This window comes from Bison bison, unplaced genomic scaffold (genome assembly GCF_000754665.1).
Source record: "Bison bison bison isolate TAMUID 2011002044 unplaced genomic scaffold, Bison_UMD1.0 scf7180017864216, whole genome shotgun sequence".
NCBI lineage: Eukaryota > Metazoa > Chordata > Mammalia > Artiodactyla > Bovidae > Bison > Bison bison.
In genome coordinates, this window is record NW_011494788.1 from 359,838 (window position 1) to 380,254 (window position 20,417).

Below are 20,417 nucleotides of genomic sequence, written 5' to 3' on the forward strand. Positions count from 1 at the left end.
GACAGCCTCATGCGAAGAGTTGACTCATTGGAAAAGACTCTGATGCTGGGAGGGATTGGGGGCAGGAGGAGAAGGGGATGACAGAGGATGAGATGGCTGGATGGCATCACCGACTCGATGGACGTGAGTCTGAGTGAACTCCGGGAGTTGGTGATGGACAGGGAGGCCTGGCGTGCTGCGATTCATGGGGTCGCAAAGAGTTGGACAGGACTGAGCAACTGAACTGAACTGAACTTAAACCCCTTATTACATATGTATATGAAGTTGATAAAGTAATGATATGGGTATGCCACATATCAAATTCTTATTTTCATGCAACTGTGATTAGTTAGCATAATGTTTTCAGTCAATCTCTTTTCTGTTTACAACTCCACTATTCCATTTGTAATGAAGCTAACATCTTCCCAAGTTGTAAACATCCTCCTAGTTAAACAAAATTAAACGTTTAAATAGAAGCACATTCTTCATATCTCATTCTTTGTAGATTATTTTTGTACCGGAGTATTTAAGTCTCAAGCTCTAAAATCTAGGATAAATCATAAAAATAAAAGTCAGAACTGGAATCTGAAATCCAAGATGGTTTACTTATTCATTTAAGATGTGACCTTGGCAAGTGACTCCTCGTTGGCACTGTTTTCTTCATCCACAGAGTGAACGTGCTAGCCTAGTTTAGTGGTTTTTTACTTTTCAGACAGAAGCCTCTTCTCAAACAATACATATATATATAATCTCAACATGTATAAAAGTGAATGATAATAATGGAGCTTTTCTTAGGGAAGAAGCCATGAGGAAGGAGGACAGTGGGTGGGGCTGAGTGACCTGGGAGTCGAACCCTGTATGCTGCCTGTCCCCTTCCCACAAAACCTACTGAAGATGCTCTCAGTTCAGTTCAGTTCAGTCGCTCAGTCATGTCCGAGTCTTTGTGACCCCATGAACTGCAGCATGCCAGGCCTCTCTGTCCCTCACTAACTCCCGGAGTTCACCGAAACCCATATCCATTGAGTCGGTGATGCCATCCAACCATCTCATCCTCTATTGTCCCCTTCTCCTCCTTCCCTCAATCTTTCCCAGCATCAGGGTCTTTTCCAATGAGTCAGCTCTCTGCATCAGGTGGCCAAAGTACTGGAGTTTCAGCTTCAACATTAGTCCCTCCAATGAACACCCAGGACTGATGTCCTTTAGGATGGACTGGTTGGATCTCCTTGCAGTCCAAGGGACTCTCAAGAGTCTTCTCCAACATCACAGTTCCAAAGCATCAATTCTTTGGCACTCAGCTTTCTTTATAGTCCAACTCTCACATCCATACATGACCACTAGAAAAACCATAGCCTTGACTAGACGGACTTTGTTGGCAAAGTAATGCCTCTGCTTCTTAATATGCTGTCTAGGTTGATCATAACTTTTCTTCTAAGAAGCAAGTGTCTTTTAATTTCATGGCTGCAATAACCATCTGCAGTGATTTTGGAGCCCCCCAAAAATAAAGTCTGACACTGTTTCCACTGTCTCCCCATTGGTTTGCCATGAAGTGATGGAACTGGATGCCATGATCTTAGTTTTCTGAATGCTGAGCTTTAAGCCAACTTTTCAGTCTCCTCTTTCACTTTCATCAAGAAGCTCTTTAGTTCTTCTTCACTTTATGCCATAAGGGTGGTGTCATCTGCATATCTGAGATTATTGATATTTCCCCCGGCAATCCTGATTCCAGCTTCTGCTTCCTCTAGCCCAGCATTTCTCATGATGTACTCTGCATATAAGTTAAATAAGCAGGGTGACAGTATACAGCCTTGATGTACTCCTTTTCCTCTTTGGAACCAGTCTGTTGTTCCACGTCTAGTTCTGTTGCTTCCTGACCTGCATATAGGTTTCTCAAGAGGCAGGTCAGGTGGTCTGGTATTCCCATCTCTTGAAGAATTTGCCACTGTTTATTGTGATCCACACAGTCAAAGGCTTTGGCATAGTCAATAAAGCAGAAATAGATGTTCCTCTGGAACATGTTCTTCTCTTGCTTTTTCCATGATCCAGCGGATGTTGGCAATTTGATCTCTGGTTCCTCTGCCTTTTCTAAAACCAGTTTTAACATCTGGAAGTTCATGGTTCATGTATTGTTGTAGCCTGGCTTGGAGAATTTTGAGCATTACTTTACTAGCGTCTGAGATGAGTGCAATTGTGCGGTAGTTTGAGCATTCTTTGGCATTGCCTTTCTTTGGGATTGGAATGAAAGCTGACTTTTTCCAGTCCTGTGGCCACTGCTGAGTTTTCCAAATTTGCTGGCATATTGAGTGCAGCACTTTCACAGCATCATCTTTCAGGATTTGAAATAGCTCCACTTGAATTCCTTCACCTCCACTAGCTTTGTTCATAGTGATGCTTCCTAAGGCCCACCTGACATCACATTCCAGGATGTCTGGCTCTAGGTGAGTGAGTAATCACACCTTCGTGATTATCTGGGTCATGAAGATCTTTTTTGTACAGTTCTTCTGTGTATTCTTGCCACCTCTTCTTAATATCTTATACTTCTGTTAGGTCCATACCATTTCTGTCCTTTATTGAGCCCATCTTTGCATGAAATGTTCCCTTGTTATCTCTAATTTTATTGCAGAGATCTCTAGTCTTTCCCATTCTATTGTTTTCCTCTATTTCTTTGCATTGATCACTGAAGAAGGCTTTCTTATCTCTCCTTGCTATTCTTTGGAACTCTGCATTCGAATGAGTATATCTTTCCTTTCTCCTTTGCTTTTCGCTTCTCTACTTTTCACAGCTATTTGTAAGGCCTCCTCAGACAGCCATTTTGCTGTTTTGCATTTCTTTTTCGTGGGGATGGTCTTGCTCTCTGTCTCCAGTACAGTGTCACGAACCTCCATCCATAGTTCATCAGGCACTCTGTCTATCAGATCTAGTCCCTTAAATCTATTTCTCACTTCCACTGTATAGTCATAAGGAATTTGATTTAGGTCTTACCTGAATGGTCTAGTCTACATCAAATAGTTCCTCAGATGCCATAGATGGATTTTGAAAATAATGTGATTATATGATTTTTACATTTGTTTAAAATTCCAAAATAATGTGATCTCAATTACATAAATTGATATTTGTCTGTTAAAGCCCTGAGAATCCTATCTTTAAAAAACAAATGATATATGCAAATATAAGTTGATTTTAATCTATGATAAGAAGGATTCTAAGGTTAAGAGCCCACAACTCATATTAAATCCTCTGACTTAAGTATTCCATAAAATTGCTCCATAATGTCACCACATAATTCGTATTTAGGAAATGAATACATTAATAAAACGCGAAGTCACCCTTTAAGATGCAGAAAATTACAAAAGTCTTTTAGTTAAATTTTTATTCTCTTGTCCATCTGTACATTTTACTGTGGAGATGAGAAAGAAAAATTTTTTTGGTAAACTTAAAGGCAGAATGTGCTATAAAATGAAGATTCTTCACTCCCAGTTTTGGTTACCAGAAAGAGAACACTTCTGCCAACACATGTGTACAACTAATAGATTCTTGAGGTCATAGGAAGTAGAGCAATGGAAAATGAGGGAGAAGAGAACACATTGTACAAAATAGTTAATTGCTCAGGGAAAAAAAAAAAAAAGCCTGCAGGAGACATGGTTCTTCACAAGCTGTCATTTTCTTTGCCAGTTCCTGAAATGCATGTGATGGATGTAAGGCAAGGGGAACAGGTTTTCACTGTGACTAGTTTCTGGTGACCTTTATGAGCAAGGGTTCTGTTCTACCTCACATTAAGACAATGCATAAAATTAAGTTTTCAGTAATCCCAAAAGGACTCAAAGTTAACCTGTCCCAGCAGTTCCCTTATATAAATTTTGTGGCACAGTTCACCTTCCACAAGAATAAAGTGTAGATCATTACTTTCCAACAGCCCTGTAAAGAGACCTACTTTACCACACTCCAGGGAAGTTAACGTTCTAGATCTTGAAGTGTCTTTCTGGAACGTGAAGTAATTTGTGGTTTTCTTCTAGTAGCGCTGTTAACTCTTGTATTTTTTTTTAGGTCCGTGGGGCCGATGCATGGGAGACGGATGTGGCCCAGGAGGCATTCAGACCCGGGCTGTGTGGTGTGCACATGTGGAAGGATGGACAACGTTGCATACAAACTGCAAGCCAGCCGAGAGACCCAGTAACCAGCAGAATTGTTTCAAAGTCTGTGACTGGCACAAAGAGTTGTACGACTGGAGGCTGGGCCCGTGGAATCAGTGTCAGCCGGTGATTTCAAAAAGCCTGGAGAAACCCCTGGAGTGCGTTAAGGGAGAGGAAGGCATTCAGGTGCGGGAGATAACGTGCATCGAGAAAGAGAAAGATGTCCCTGCGGAGGATATCATCTGTGAGTACTTCGAGCCCAAGCCGCTCCTGGAGCAGGCCTGCCTCATCCCCTGCCGGCAGGACTGCATCGTGTCCGAGTTTTCCGCCTGGTCGGAATGCTCCAAGACGTGCGGCAGCGGGCTCCAGCACCGGACGCGTCACGTGGTGGCGCCCCCCCAGTTCGGCGGCTCGGGGTGCCCGAACCTGACGGAGTTTCAGGTGTGCCAGTCCGGCCCCTGCGAGGCCGAGGAGCGCATGTACAGCTTGCAGGTGGGGCCCTGGAGCACGTGCTCGATGCCCCACTCGAGACAAGTGAGACAGGCCAGGAGACGGGGGAAAAGTAAAGAGCGGGACAAGGACCGAGGGAAAGGGGTAAAGGATCCAGAGGCCCGTGAACTGATCAAGAAGAAGAGAAACAGAAACAGGCAGAACCGCCAAGAGAACAAATACTGGGACATCCAGATTGGATACCAGACCAGAGAGGTTATGTGCACGAACAAGACAGGGAAAGCTGCGGATTTGAGGTAAGGTATCTCTCTGTCAAGACCACGCGTTAGAGAGTATTTGAGACCTGTGGTTGGAAGTCCTGAAATTCGTCTGTGTGTCCACCTAGGGGAAGCCACCCCCAAGGGGGGCATTTTTCATTTTAAGGAACTTATATGTTTGTGGGTTTCCTGAAGTTGTTTTTGTTTTGTTCGTACTTGGGCACTCTACCACTAGAGTTCATTTAAATTTTCCTGTCAAAATCTAAAGCTTAGGAGATTCTCTATGAGATGATACTGCTGCTTTAAGTCAGCAGTGCTGTTTTCCACCTATAAGGGAAAAAAAAGAGAAGACTTACATAAAAGGCTGGAGTTTAGGAATGTTGAATTCAGGTACTTATTTTAGTGAGACTAAGGCACACTTGCAATTTCTAAGTTTATAGCATTTTCAGAATTACCCTATAAACAAAATCTAAACCACCACCCAGGGAGCTATTTATAAGAAGAATTCCTTTCACATTTTATAAAATGGAATAACTTTCCCCAGAGAAGAAAAGGGGGAACCAGCAGAAAACAAGGTAAGTAGAAGTTATTTAATCATGGGTAGCTTAGTTTAGAAAACATGTAATTAATTGGCTGCATTGTCTAGACAGAAATTATTTGTCAAATTATCTCTGGGTAAACAAGGACTGTATTATGAAAGACTTTCTCATGTATGATTTATTTCTTGTGAAAATATTCATTGAGGATTATCTGAAGGATATGAGGTTCTCTGGATATTCTAAATTTTGCTCTTGGATAAGCCAGACCATCTGGGAGTGGCTTATCTGAATCATTTGCATAATTGCTGCTTCTGAAATATTTATGCAGCTATGATTTGGAGTGAACTGAGAGAAATTATGGTAACATCACTCAGAATTTTATATCATATTTATTGTAGAAATGACATTGAAAGTGTCATCTGCTTCATCACACAGTCTGTTCTCTTGATTAAAAACACATAAGATAAATTTCACAGAAGTCTCAATCCATGTGCTTCTGGTGAGCATCTGGATCGTTTTCCTTATGGCCCCTGGAAATCTTGTAATAGGTCACGTTTTCCTGTTTACTTTGGCTCTTGAGAATATAAATAGGACTGTGTGGCATGCCTATTATTCACTAACCACAACCCCCCACCTACCCCCCTTCCTCGACCCCACCACTGGCTTCTTTTCCTTCTCATCCTGATTATTTTCCTTCATTCTTTCCTGTCTAATGATTTTACTGTCTATGGATTTTGAAAGCTGACCGAAAGCCTTTTTGAAGCAGGATACAATTGAAATAAGTGAGAAAACAGACAATTGATACATCAGTTGATGAGAGACAATTTCTCTCATCATAGTGTTGTTCTGGTTACTATTTTTAGGATATTTGCTACTCCCGTTTTTTACTTACACAATAGTATTTTCTTTCAGCCATACAGTAATTTGCTCTTTCTGTCTATTCAGAAGGTGTTTGTCCAACTATTTTTCTGGTCTTGCTAAAGTATACTTCTCCTGCCTTCATTACTCAGGTTCCCTATAACCCCCTGTGTGTGTGTGTGTGTTCACCTCCGATGCTGTCATGTACATTTTCAGTTCAATCTCTGTTTTTTTCTTTTCTGTTCAATTTCTGACCTTTTCTTGGTGATTTCCTGATCTCTTTTCCTAAAGTATTAGTTATATTAGTTATTTGGCTCCCACCATTTAATTGAATGAGGCTCCAAGGCAACTTGAGTTTTCTCCTGCTGTCACTGGGTTAATATACTGTAGACATTTAATTTCATGTTGACTACTGAATTAAAAGTATAATTAGAATAGTAGCTACCACTGCATGGAACCTGATATTCCCAACCAGTTATTTGGAAGTAAATAGATTTAAAAATCTGTAGATCTGTCAGGTTCTTATTTCATTAGACATATCGTATCTATTCCAATAAAATGACACTTGCATGTATGTTACAATTTACTTAGTTTATACTAGGCTATAAATGAAACTTTATGTTCAAACAAATTGCTTCATAATATTTCTCTTATTTGAAGACTATACAGACTATATGAATATCTCTGGTTAAGAGAGTTAGTTTTAGTAAAGAAGAGACAACAATTAGATATTTTTCTCACGCATTACACAATATCAGTGAAGCTAATGAAGTGTGAAGAGTAGATGGATAACTCCAACAAAGAACAGGGCCACAGGTGCAAGACTTGATGATTAAAGAGTTTCATCTTATATCAAATTCAGAAACAGTTTCATGATGTAAGAGAATAAAAAGTTATTTAGTAAAGCTAAAAAGGCCTATTACAAAACCTAAATAAACTTAGCTAAATAAATCTAAGAATCTTGGGCAAGCAGTTCATAGCGCAAATAAAAATTTTAGTAGAATTGCTGCTAGAACTTCAAAGCTAAAGATGATAGATTTGCTTTCTGCTTCAAACAGACTAAAATCAATAAGGATGAAAGACGTGAATGAAAGTCCGTCTTTTATGACAATGGGAAACAATCACAGTCGCAAATCATAATTGATAGAGAAGATTTGGCCAATGCAGTGAAATTAGATATAATTAGAGAGGGCAATTAGAGGGACATCATGTTTTTACATCTTCGTAAGCACTTAAAATCTTTAAGAGTAGCTTGAAATTTCTGAGGTGCCAAGTCCATGACACCTCTTACAATGGCAGGAACTGTGTTAGTGAAAGTGCTGTTGGAGCACCCTTGGGTTCTGTTTGAAAACAGAATGACGTAATAGAAGGACTGGAGGAAACTCAGTATGCCATTATTGCTAAGAAAAGACTATTAGTTTGATAGACTAGGGGATTAAAATTTTGATGACCAGTAGAAGAGAGTTATAAAGCATTACACACACTATGACATAAGGGGCTTCCTTGTGAACCTGTGATTTCCAGCCAGGCCTGAATAGAGTCTTAACCTAGGTAAAGAGTTGTTAGGAAAGTATTAACAAATAGCTTTTCAAGAAACCAAACATATTAAAGGAAGTATGGTCTTCTGAATCAAAACCAGAAGTTTAGTGATCGAAGAAGAGTCAAGAAAATAGAATTTTAAAACTGATTTGTCACAGCTCAGAAACGAATTATAAAACAAGAAAGTCAAATTTATATTGCATGCATCAGTAAGTAGAAGATATTCCATGGTACAAGGTGTCAGTGAGATGGAAAACAGTTTAAGAACATCAAGTAAACTCCAATTTAAAAAAAAAAAAAAAGATGGTGGATCTGAAAATAAAAGAGACCCCTATATGAAATAATGGGATTCCTCAAAACAAGAAAAAAAAAAAATAGATCAGAAAAAAGGAAAGCAAAAGAAGATAAAACCCCCAAAATATAATCGAAGACTTTCCTGAGCTTGAAAAGCTTTAATTCGCAGATTGAAATTGCAAAGGGCCAACATTCTGCTAGAGGAGACTGAAATAATGTTCTTGTGGAAGAACTAATACAGAACAATTTTATGAAGAGAGATAGACAAAGAGGCACCAAACCAAAGAACAGAATAATACCCAATTCTGAAACACTAGAAGCATTTCCTTTGTAGAGAAAAATAAGATAAGGCAGCACATTATCTCCACTGTTAACATTGATCTGTTGGTACCATTCAATGTAGTTGAAAAGAGCAAGAAGTGAAAACTGGAAAGCAGGTGGAAATATTAAGATTTTTTTCTAGATGTTTTATAAAACTCAAGATATCCAATTTAAAAAAAAACAGTATAAACAATAAAATACTTCAATAGGATGGATGGACACGAAGATAATATCCCGAAATCAATATATCTCATAGATGCAAACTGCAATTAGCTAAACATGATGGAAACAAAGTACTAAAATATCCCATTTACAATAGTAAAAAAATATGTAAATAAATCTACTTATAAAGTTTCTGCACAGAGTACCAGACTTGGAAAGGTACAAAAGTAAATGTGTGCCTGTCCAGAACATCTAGTAAATATATCAACTGTTCCTACAGTGTTACTGTAAAACAAACAAGAGAAAAGTAAGTAGAAGCCAGGGAAATTCTGAAAAATCAAAGTAGAGAGCAAAGACTAATATCACAAGATAATTCAATCATTTTATTCATTGAATAATAACAACAATTTTATGTTAGTGCATGAACAGTCAGATCAGAAAAGAGTCTAGAAAAAAGATCCTGAAAACCCTACAACATGGTACCCTTAAGAAAGGAGCATTTCCAAGCTGGGGGAAAAGATACAATGTAATGTTTGTTTTGTTTGTGGGCAATTGCTGCCCCATGTAAAGAAGAAGTGGGCAGGGCAGAAAAATTGTATCCCCTTTTCAGTTGTATACCAAACAAAGTCCAGGTTCATTTAATACTTAAAAATGTTGTCTTTTTAAATACTTGAAGAAAGGATGGAATGTTAAAATCTTAAAATAAGGAAGTATGCCTTAGGCCACAGAATCCAGAGGGCATACAGGAAAAGATTGATCCATACTATTTATTGGAATAAAGAAAACTTTGCTTAGGAAAAATTGTTATCAATTAATATCCAAATAGATAAGCCAAAAAAAAAATTTTTGATATGTAAAATTGACACAGAGCTAGTTTTCTTAATGCTAAAGAACTCCTATAAATCATTAGGGGAAAAGTCCAAAATCTAACCTGGAAATATCCAAAAGTTCAAGAGAATGAAAAGACAAACCACACTGAGGAAACCATCTGCAAGATACATTTGATAAAGGGCTGCTATCCAAAATACATGAAGAACTCTTAACAGTCAGCAGAAAGAAAACAAATTACTGGATTAAAAAATGCACTGGAAAGCTTTAACAAACCCCTCACCAAAGAAGATATACAGATGGCAGATAAGCATATGAGAAGATGCTGCAAGTCATATGTCATCCAGGAGATGCAAATGAAAGCAGTAATGTGATACCACCACAGACATATTAGAATGGCCAAAAGTCCAACACACGGGCAACACCAAAAGCCGGGGAAGATGTGGGGCAACAGGAACTTTCCTACATTGCTGGCAGGAATACAGACTGGCACAGCCATGTCAGAAGACAGATTGGCAGCTTCTTACAAAACTAAGTCTACTCTTACCAAATGATTATGCTTCTTGGTATTTACCCAAAGGAACGGAAAACATATGTCTACACAGAAATCTACACATGGATGTGTATAACAGCTTTATTCATAATTACCAAAATCTGCAGGCATCCAAGCTGTCCTTCAGTAGGTGAATGGATAAAGTAACTGTGTTACATTCAGACAACAGAGTATTTTTCAGTGCTTAAAAAGAAATACACTATCAAGCCATGAAAACACATGGAGGAAACTTAAATGCATATTACTTTGTGAAAGAAGCCAATTTGAAGAGGCTGCATAGTGTATGCTTCCAACTATATGGCACCCTGGAAATGGCAAAACTACGGAGACAATAAAGAGATCAGTGTTCTAGGGGTTAGATGGAAGGGTAGAATATATAGGCAGGTCACAGAGAATTTTTAGGGCAACAAAACTACTCATTAGTATCATGTAATACTGTGACAATTGACAAATATCCAAACCCATTGAATGTACAACACCAAGAGTGAGCCATAATATACACTACAGGTTGTGGGTGATAATGACGTGTCAGTGTAGATTCATCAGTACCGCTCTGATGGGGGATGATGATAATGGGTGAGGGTATGCATGTGTCAAGGCAGAGGGTATATGGCAACTCTTGTGTGTTTTTCACTCAATTTTACTGTGAACTTAAAACTGCTCTAAAAATCATGTCTATTAAATTCAGCAAAGGACAGGATCAGGTCAGAGAAAATATGCTAATCCTCAATCATAATTAAGAAGTATAAAACATTGTTCCATCTCATTTTCACCTGTCAGATTAGCAAATAAAAATGTTTGGTAGTGTACCAGGAATTATAGCCTCCAGGTTTGGTGATTCATTAAAAGGACTCACAGGAATCAGCATATAACTGCATTCATGGGTAAGATTTATTACAGTGAAAGGAGACAGAGCAAAATTAGCCAAGGAAAATGTGCATGCAGAGAAGATGAGAGGAAACCAGAGGCAAGCTTCCAGGGTCTGTCTCTGAGGAGTTTCAGCCTGTGCCCCTCCAGCACACAACTGCAAGAACACGGGCAAGGTGGTGTCCCCTGGGGAAGCTCCCTAGAGACTCAGTGCCCCCAAGTTTTTATTGGAGTTGAACACATAAGCACTCTCTACCTAGCATATACAAAACTTGCAAACTCCCAGAGGGAAAACAGTGTTCTCCATAAATCAAATTGCTTAGACAAACAAATTAGTCACTGAGAGCCACTTTATAATTTAGAGCAGTTTTATCATTTAGAGAAAATTTGATATCAGTGTAGGGAACTGCTTACAAGTTAAATTACCAGATGCCAGCTAATGGCCAGTCCTACAAACAAGGCCTTTGTTTGGATAGAAGCCTAAGACTTGCTGGTGTAGCACCAGTAGTATTTAATTAGGGAAAGAAAGCCTGTTATACACTGTTGGTGGGGGAAAAAATTGGTAAAAAGTATTTGAAAATAATTTTATAAAGTGTGTCAAAATTAAAAATACATGTTCTCTTTGGCAGTGATTTTATTTCTAGAATTTAAAAAAATGCATCTGTGTGTAAATATATGTATAGCTCTCATTATACCATGATTTGTTACAGAAAAACAATCTAAAACCCACCAGTAAAGAGCTACTTAAATCATGGTGCTTCCACATGTAGAGGGTTTTCAAGATGGCATTTGTGGTAAAGAACCTGCCTGAAAATGCAAGAGACACAGGAGATATGGGTTCGATCTCCTGGGTTGGAAAGGTCCCTTGGAGGAGGGCATCACAACCTACTCCAGTCTTCTTGCCCGGAGAATCCTATGGACAGAGGAGCCTGGTGGGCTACACCCCGTAGGGTCTCAAAGAGTCGAACATAACTGAAGCAACTTAGCAGGAATGTCACATATGGAATGCCATTGCAGTTATTACCAAGTGAGGTTATGCATCTCAGTGCAGACTGCCATAACAAAGTATCATAGACTAGGTGCCTTATAAATAACAGAAAAGATTTTTTCTCACAGTTCTGGAGGCTGAGAAGTCCAGGATCAAAGCATCAGCAAATCTGGTATATGATAAGAGTCCTCTTCCAGTGTGCAGGCTCCTAACTTCTCACTGTATCTTCTCATGGCAGAATCGGGGAGAGAGCTCTCTCTAGGATTCCTTTATAAGGGCACTAATGCCATTCATGAGAGCTCCATCTTCATGATTATCTCCCAAGATCCCAACTCATAGAATCACATGGAGGGTTAAAGTTTTCATCATATGAATTTTAGGGGGACACAAGCATTCAGTCCATTGCAGTATGTGACTTCTCTTTAAACTTAAATAAGAGAGTAAGGAGTTAGGGTTTTAATTTCCTGCCTTGAAATTAGCCAGTAAAAACTGATAAAAGAAATAATCACTTTTGTTTATAGTATTAAAAAAAGGAAGTTGACTGGCGTGAAATGGTACCTCATTGTGGTTTTGATTTGCATTTCTCTGATAATGAGTAATGTTGAGCATCTTTTCATGTGTTTGTTAGCCATCTGTATGTCTTCTTTGGAGAAATGTCTGTTTAGTTCTTTGGCCCATTTTTTGATTGGGTCGTTTATTTTTCTGATATTGAGCTGCAGGAGTTGCTTGTATATTTTTGAGATTAGTTGTTTGTCAGTTGCTTCATTTGCTATTATTTTCTCCCATTCTGAAGGCTGTCTTTTTACCTTGCGTATAGTTTTTTTTGTTGTGCAGAAGCCTTTAATTTTAATGAGGTCCCATTTGTTTATTTTTGCTTTTATTTCCAATATTCTTGGAGGTGGGTCACAGAGGATCCTGCTGTGATGTATGTCACAGAGTATTTTACCTATGTTCTCCTCTAGGAGTTTTATAGTTTCTGGTCTTACGTTGAGATCTTTAATCCATTTTGAGTTTATTTTTGTGTATGGTGTTAGAAAGTGTTCTAGTTTCATTCTTTTACAAGTGGTTGACCACTTTTCCCAGCACCACTTGTTAAAGAGATTGTCTTTTCTCCATTGTATATTCTTGCCTCCTTTGTCAAAGATAAGGTGTCCATAGGTGTGTGGATTTTTCTCTGGGCTTTCTATTTTGTTCCATTGATCTATATTTCTGTCTTTGTGCCAGTACCATACTGTCTTGATGACTGGCTTTTTAGTAGAGCCTGAAGTCAGGCAGGTTGATTCCTCCAGTTCCATTCTTCTTTCTCAAGATTGCTTTGGCTATTGGAGATTTTTTGTATTTCTGTACAAATTGTGAAATTACTTGTTCTAGCTCTGTGAAAAATACCATTGGTAGCTTGATAGGGATTGCATTGAAAAAGTATCCACATGAAAATTCCAGATGTAAAGGAAGGAGAAATCTAGGACTTAGAGGTGGGAAGGAGATTCCTTTAATTAGAACCCAATCCAGGAAGATCCACTCAAGAATCTTTTCCTTTGGAGTATCTCAGTCCTGCTAGGTGGGCATGGCCCCTCCACAAGAGGAGAGGGGGAAAGTCCTTAGTAGCCAACTCCACATCCATGTACCACAGGGGAAGTGTAACCCTAACCCCTCATCTCCTGACTGAGTTAAGTTGTCAAAAGTCAAGTGGAGAATAAGAGGGTATAGGAGGCAGAGATTTCTAGATTGTAGCAAGTGTAACTTTAAAGCTCTTAAGATTTAAGCCTTGGCTATAGGTCACGCTCACCTCTGGAAATCTTTTAGCTGTCCCAGCTCACCAGTTCCTGGGTCTACATTTCAAAGGCATATATTTTAGGAAGAACTATGGAATCTTCTATATGTAATACAAAGCATTTAGTCAAAGTAGGACCTACTTTTGAAAATATCTTCCATCTAAACATGCCTTGTTTCATTGTGTTGCCCAACAAAGGCAATTGGTTGCAAGTATAAATCCAATAGAAGCAATACTAAGAAGTGTGGGAAATTCAGCCCAGTAAATTCCTGAGGGAATAAGATTTAGGATTTAAAACAAATTTCTGTTGGCTAAGCCAAGAAAAAGTAGATTTATCAAGCTTCTAGATAACGCCATATATCAGGCATTTTAGGCACAAATATAGAAGGATTAAAAAAAAATCTCAATCCATAAATATAGTCAACTCATCTCTGACAAAGCAGCAAAAGCAATATGCTGGAGCAAGGATAGTCTCTTCAACAAATGGTGCTGGAACAACTGAATATCCAAGTGCAGAAAAATTCTAAACATAGACTTTACACCCTTCACAAAAATTAACTCAGCCTCCAACAAACAAGATGCCCTTTCATAGGTGAATGGATGAGCAAAATTTGTTTACATTTAGACAATGGGGCATTATTCAGTGCTAAAAAGAAATGAGCTATCAAGTCATGAAAACACATGGAAGAAACTTAAATGCATATTACTAAGTGAAGGAAGCCAATCTGAAAAGGCTACGTACTATGTGATTCTAACTACATATGTCATATTCTGGAAAAGGCAAAACTATGGAGACAATAAAAAGGTCAGTGTTGCCAGTAGTTAGATGGGAGAAAGAGATGAAAAGGGAAGGCTTTTAAGGCAGTGAAAATACTGTGCATAATATGGTAATGATGAATAGATGCTATTATACTTTCATTCAAACCCATAGAATGCACACCACCATGAGTGAACCATAATGTAAACTATGGACTTTGAGTGATAATGATGTGTCAAAGTAGGTTCATCCTTGGTTAAAAAAATAATGTACCTTTCTAGTGAGTGATTTGATAATGGGAGAGGCTTTGCATCTGTGGGGGCAGGGAGTCTATAAGAAATTTCTGTGACTTCCTCTCAATTTGTGGTAAATTTAAAACTGCTCTAAAATAAGTAATCTTTTTTAAAAAGAAAAACTGCCTAATACATGAAGAATAAAATAGTAACTCCCAGAAATACTGACACATTGGAGTATTTTTCTCTGAGTTTGTTACCAATTTTCTTTTTTTTTTTTTAGTCTCTATATAAATGCGTCTTAGCATTTCAGTAGTGATGAATCATGCTCAAATGACTGATTTTTTTCCCTAAACTCATGCTTTTTTTTACGTACCCTCTCAACTTCAAAATTAAATCTTATTGAGCAGGAAATTGTATTTCTTTTCAACACAGTCTCTTTCTCTGTGTTTCCTGTTTTACATTAGAATATTTGTTAACTACTCCATCCTTCTCTTTTAAGCTTGCTGTCTAGAATTGGTCATGTAAAAGCTACTGGCTTTACAACTGTCTGAAAATTGCAAAATTTAAGTAATAGATAATTAAGAGAAATACGTTGTTAATAAGAATAGGGAAACCTATGCCCTCATGGCTACACACCATTGCACAAGACATTTAAACTTTGTGGGACTTAAATTTTTTCACCCATAAACTATATGTGTGGACAGTTGTTAGGCAGTGATGAGTGAAAGAAGGAGGGATATTAAAAATTCTCCGATAGCCTTCCAAGTTTTGTGATGACAATGAACCTTGAACCAAAATCATGCCTAAAATTGTAGGTGTAAAACCGTATATATTTTTCTTGGCAGAAAGTTAATTTTCAACATGTTCCACAAATCACTTGATCTTGAAACATGGAAATGAGTATCTGTGCAGGACTTGGAGAATAAGACAGCTGTCCTGGTCTTGAAAGTATCTGCGTGGCTTTTACTTGGTTGATGCGCTATATGGTTTCTGAGGCCTGTTCCCAAGCTATAACTGTGAATCAGTGAAATTGAAAATCTTATCCTAAGCTTACCAAAAAGGAGGTAGTAAATTGCCCACTTTTTAAAGTAATACTGACTATTTTTAGGTTACTCAGAGTCCATTTATAAAATTACTACTTTTCATGCATAAATATCAGGCTTTTAGATTAAAAAACTTTCTGTAATATCGCATGTTGATTTGCCTGCCAGATACTCACCAGTATGTCTCTCCATCTTGCCTCAGCTGCATTCTGGCCACATCTTACTAAAGAAATAGTCAATGTGTCCACATTTTTTTGTAGATAATATATGGCTAACCAGAAAACCTTGACTTTTTTCAAGCCAACCGGGTATAGATTATATTTACTCTCAGAGAGTCACTCTTAACCCTTGCAGATCCAGCTTAGGTGCCTGGAGATTCATCTCTGAGCAGCATATTAATAAGACTTCCCAGTTTTCTTCTTCCTGGTTGAACTCGACCCACGGGAGTAAGTGAGGTCTATCAGAAAGTGGGAAGAGAAGACGATTGGGGTATTCATTCTGCCTTCTTGGGTCAGCAGTGGCTGAGTTTTTCTAACAAAATACTTCAGCCTTTGCCTAGCAGCCTTTTCCTATGGCTCTCCATCGGTCTTAGTGCTGCTAAAATCCTTTTCTTGGTCTCTTGATAAACCTTGGGATGATAAATTTCTTCGTTGTTTAAGCCCGAGGGTGCTTCGCCATGCCTTGACAATAACACTGCCCATGCTGTTGTTAATAATCCTTGTATTGAACTCTTCTGAATTAACTCTTGTAAGTCTGCAGTTTGCTTTCTTGCTACCCCTGACATACACTGGAATATAGTATCAGAGCCAGAGAACTACTTCTATGTCATTGCTGATTTACTTGTTAATTAACTTAGTCTCTATTTACTCCCATTCAACTAAGTGCCTGGCCAATAATCAGCCTCCAATAAATGTTTGTCAAATATTAAAATTTAAGTAAGTATTTAGTCTTAGAACTTGAGCCTTTTAGTGAATAGTAGGGAGTCAAGTAAGGCCAATAGGAAAATGGAAACTTCTGCAGATTGTTGAAGAAAATAACCCAAATATTCAACTAAGAGAATATAGAATATATATAATATAGAATACAGATAGGCCATTCAGGTGACATCCCTTAGGATATATTTCAATATCATTGTGCCTGTTCAAAAATAGCAATGTGGCCCTCAGGGTCACTTCTCATATCCTAAGGTACCACTGTCTCATCATGCCTGGGTATCTTCACCTCTTGTACACCTGTCTTTGTTACCTCCCAGGAGTGTTTTTTGATTTAAATGATGATCCTCTCATGGGATAGTTTGTTGTTGTTGTTGTTGTTGTTTTTTTTTTTTTAAGGCAACTCTTAGGTAGCTTTTAAAATATGTTTAACTTAAAGGAAAGCGTTTAAGGCCAGGGGCTAACCTTAAGCCACATTGTAGACATCACTGCCTCATGCTCCTTCATATAAGCTTTACATCAAGTTCATTCCAAATGCCTTTCCTCACAACTTTGTTAATATCTCTCATTTGATTGTTCTAAGTTTAGCTTTCTCCCTTGAGCTGGTGTGAGAGCTTGTTTCCTTGAGAAACTTCCTGGAGCGGGCACTTCCTAAGCAGCATGGCCACGGATTGGGCAGTGACCTTGCGTCTCCTTGGCAGCAATTTTGATCTCACCCATTGTTCTCTTTTATTTGCTGGAATTCTACCAGCTTTATATGGGTAGTACCAAACCTCTCTCTGACTGGAATATAACAAGAATTTCAATGGGAGGAAATAACTTTCAAAGGAAAAAAAATCCATGTGGGATAAAGAATTTAGCAAACCATTAATGCATTATTTGAATACCCTAATTAAGAATATGCTCACTGTTAGAATCTACTAAAACATTGTGTTAGTAACTTCATGTTTATATCTTATTTCCTCCTTAAAATTGTTGCTTACATACTGGGCATTATTTTAGGCCTCTTATCACACTTTCACCTTGCTATGTTCTTTATTCTAATTTTATATTATTTTATTACAGATCAGTTATCCAATTTTACCCCAAAGATTTTTTGACAACTTTTTTTCTCTATGTAGTACAAGTATCTGGTTACTGATATTACATTTTGAAAGAATGTCATCATGGAAAATTTGCTTGGGTAGTATTTACCAGGATAGCGATTGAATTGTAAATGAACAAAATCACTGCACTGTGCCTAATACAAATAGCCATTGTACTCTGAAGATCTTGGAATGTTGGTACAATTATGTCCAGTGTAAAGAGCTGGAACAAAGAAGCATGTTTTTGATTTTAAAAAATCAATCTTGACCACTGATAGATAAGAATGCATTAAATTTTGCTTTGATATTACAAAAAAAGTAATAAATAAAACTTGGAAAAGGCCTCTAGTATCTTAAAGTCAGATTATTAACTGACGTGTATCATATATGTAGTGGTGTTCAGTTGCTAAGTTGTGTCTGACTCTTTGCTGTGCCATGAACTGCAGCTTCCCTGTCTTTCGCTATCTCCCGAAGTTTGCTCAGACTCATGTCCATTGAGTGAGTGATGCCATCCAACCATCTCATCCTCTGTCACCCCCTTCTCCTGCCCTCAATCTTTCCAGTGTCTTTTCCAGTGAGTCAACTGTTTGCATCAGGTGGCCAAATGTGTATGTGTATATAGACAGATAGACAGATAGCACTCCTCTTGACAGATGGATATAGATAGAGATATCAGGGATATAAATTTTAATTCAAGAATAATAACTATTAATTTATCAGAATTTTTTTCAATAGTACAAAATTTGTATACTTTCAGATTTCATACAAGAAATGGTATACTGATACATTTTGGATTTTACATAGAGTTTTAGAAAGCTCATCAAAAATTCTGTTCTCTAGCAAGTTCACATCTATCAAGGATCCTGTAAAGTAAAAATTAAAAAAGAAATAGGTGAACTAAAAATATGGTAGACACTGTATAGTTCCAACTCTATGTAAAGCATGTCCCTTTACTTGATATCTGAACTTTAAGCATGAGAAACAGGAAAAAAGTGAAAAACTAAGCAAAATTATTTTAAGTTACTATAACTCAATAAAGACTCGGGAAGTTTCTGTCCTTTATGAGTTGTGTAATATATAGATCATAGTTGCTAAAAAAAAACACCTGATGAAAAGATAAATCTGAGATAAAATGACTATAGTTTTCAAGAGAAAGCTCCATCTATATTGACTAGAATAATTTGATAAGGCAACAAAGTTTAACAGAGTTCCCGAAAATGGATTGTGTTTACCTAGGTTTGGTGTGATGAGAAAAGTGAGCATTCCAAGTAAAGCATAGTTTTTTGAAAAAAATCTCAGAACTGGGAAGGAAGAGATCATCTCTAGAGGGTGGTGAAGATAGTAAGACAAAAAATTTGAAGGGCTTTTTTAGTAAGCAGGAGCAGAATTATGTTCACAGACATAAATGGCATGCAGAATGGATTGGAGGGCCCAGATGTTAGTGTATAGGCAGCCTTGACTAGGTCATGTTAATAATCCAAGAAAGGGGTGAGGAATGTCTGAATCATGGTGTCAGTGCTGGTGATATTGAGGTCAAACAGACAACACAGAATTGGTTTTGGAGGAATTCAGTCTTGGCAGTTTCCACTGAAAAGTCTGATTGTATCTTTGATCTCTGCCTTCTACAAGCCTCTGATTTCCACAACTCTGAACAATAAATAACAACATGCAAGGATAGCTAGGTTAGCTAAAATGAAACACTGGCAAGTAGTAGAAACAGGAAGAAAAGAAGTTGCCTTTACTGTTTTCGTGGTCAGCTATTTCATGTTCCTCAAATAATATAGGGAGAAGGCAATGACAACCCACTCCAGTACTCTTGCCTGGAAAATTCCATAGATGGAGGAGCCTGGTAGGCTGCAGTCCATGGGGTCGATAAGAGACAGACAAGACTGAGCAACTTCACTTTCACTTTTCACTTTCCTGCATTGGAGAAGGAAATGGCAACCCACTCCAATGTTCTTGCCTGGAGAATCCCAGGGACGGGGGAGCCTAGTGGGCTGCCGTCTACGGGATCGCACAGAATCGGACACAACTGCTGCGACTTAGCAGCAGCAGCAGCAGCAAATAATATATAGGCTTTAAACTGGCCATAATATTTGGGGTACCACCTACAAAATAGATCATAGCCAAGAATGCTATGGTTGATGCCAAACCACTGAAGCTGATCCCTAACTGTCCCTGTGCATATATTTTCATGATGATGATAAGTGAGGTTTTCCTCTACTCTCTGTTCAATATGTCCATGTCAACGTGTCACTTTGATCCTTATAATTATGTATGCTAGCCAAATTCTGCCTTCTGCAGGCTCAGTCCTTTCAGAAAGGAAGAGAAAGGGATGCAAAGAGATTCCTTTTTAATAATTACTTCATTCTACTTGTTCAGTTCAGTCACTCAGTTCAACTCTTTGCAACCCCGTGGACTGCAGCACGCTAGGCTTCCCTGTCCTTCCCAACTCCTGGAGCTTGCTCAAACTCATGTCCATTGAATCAGTGATGCCATCCAACTATCTCATCCTCCGTCGTCCCCTTCTCCTGCCTTCAGTCTTTCCCAGCATCAGGGTCTTTTCAAATGAGTCAGTTCTTTGCATCAGGTGGCCAAAGTATCAGAGTTTCAGTTTCATCATCAGTCCTTCCAATGAATATTTAGGACTGATTTCCTTTAGGATGGACTGGTTGGATCTCCTTGCAATCCAAGCAACTTGCAAGAGTTTTCTCCAACACCACAGTTCAAAAGCGTCAATTCTTCGGTGCTTAGCTTTCTTTATGCTCCAACTCCCACATTCATACATGACTACTGGAAAAACTATAGCTTTGACTAGACAGACTTTTGTT

At 38.3% G+C, this 20,417-nt stretch overlaps 1 protein-coding gene across 1 annotated transcript in view; it reads left to right on the forward strand.

The window, feature by feature from the left end:
- Positions 1-20,417, forward strand: part of THSD7A (thrombospondin, type I, domain containing 7A) — a 487,905-nt gene that overhangs the window by 206,067 nt on the left and 261,421 nt on the right. Inside the window, exon 3 of the mRNA XM_010845433.1 lies at positions 4,021-4,852. Within this exon, the coding sequence (XP_010843735.1) occupies positions 4,021-4,852 (832 nt within the window). The remainder of the gene's footprint in view (positions 1-4,020; positions 4,853-20,417) is intronic.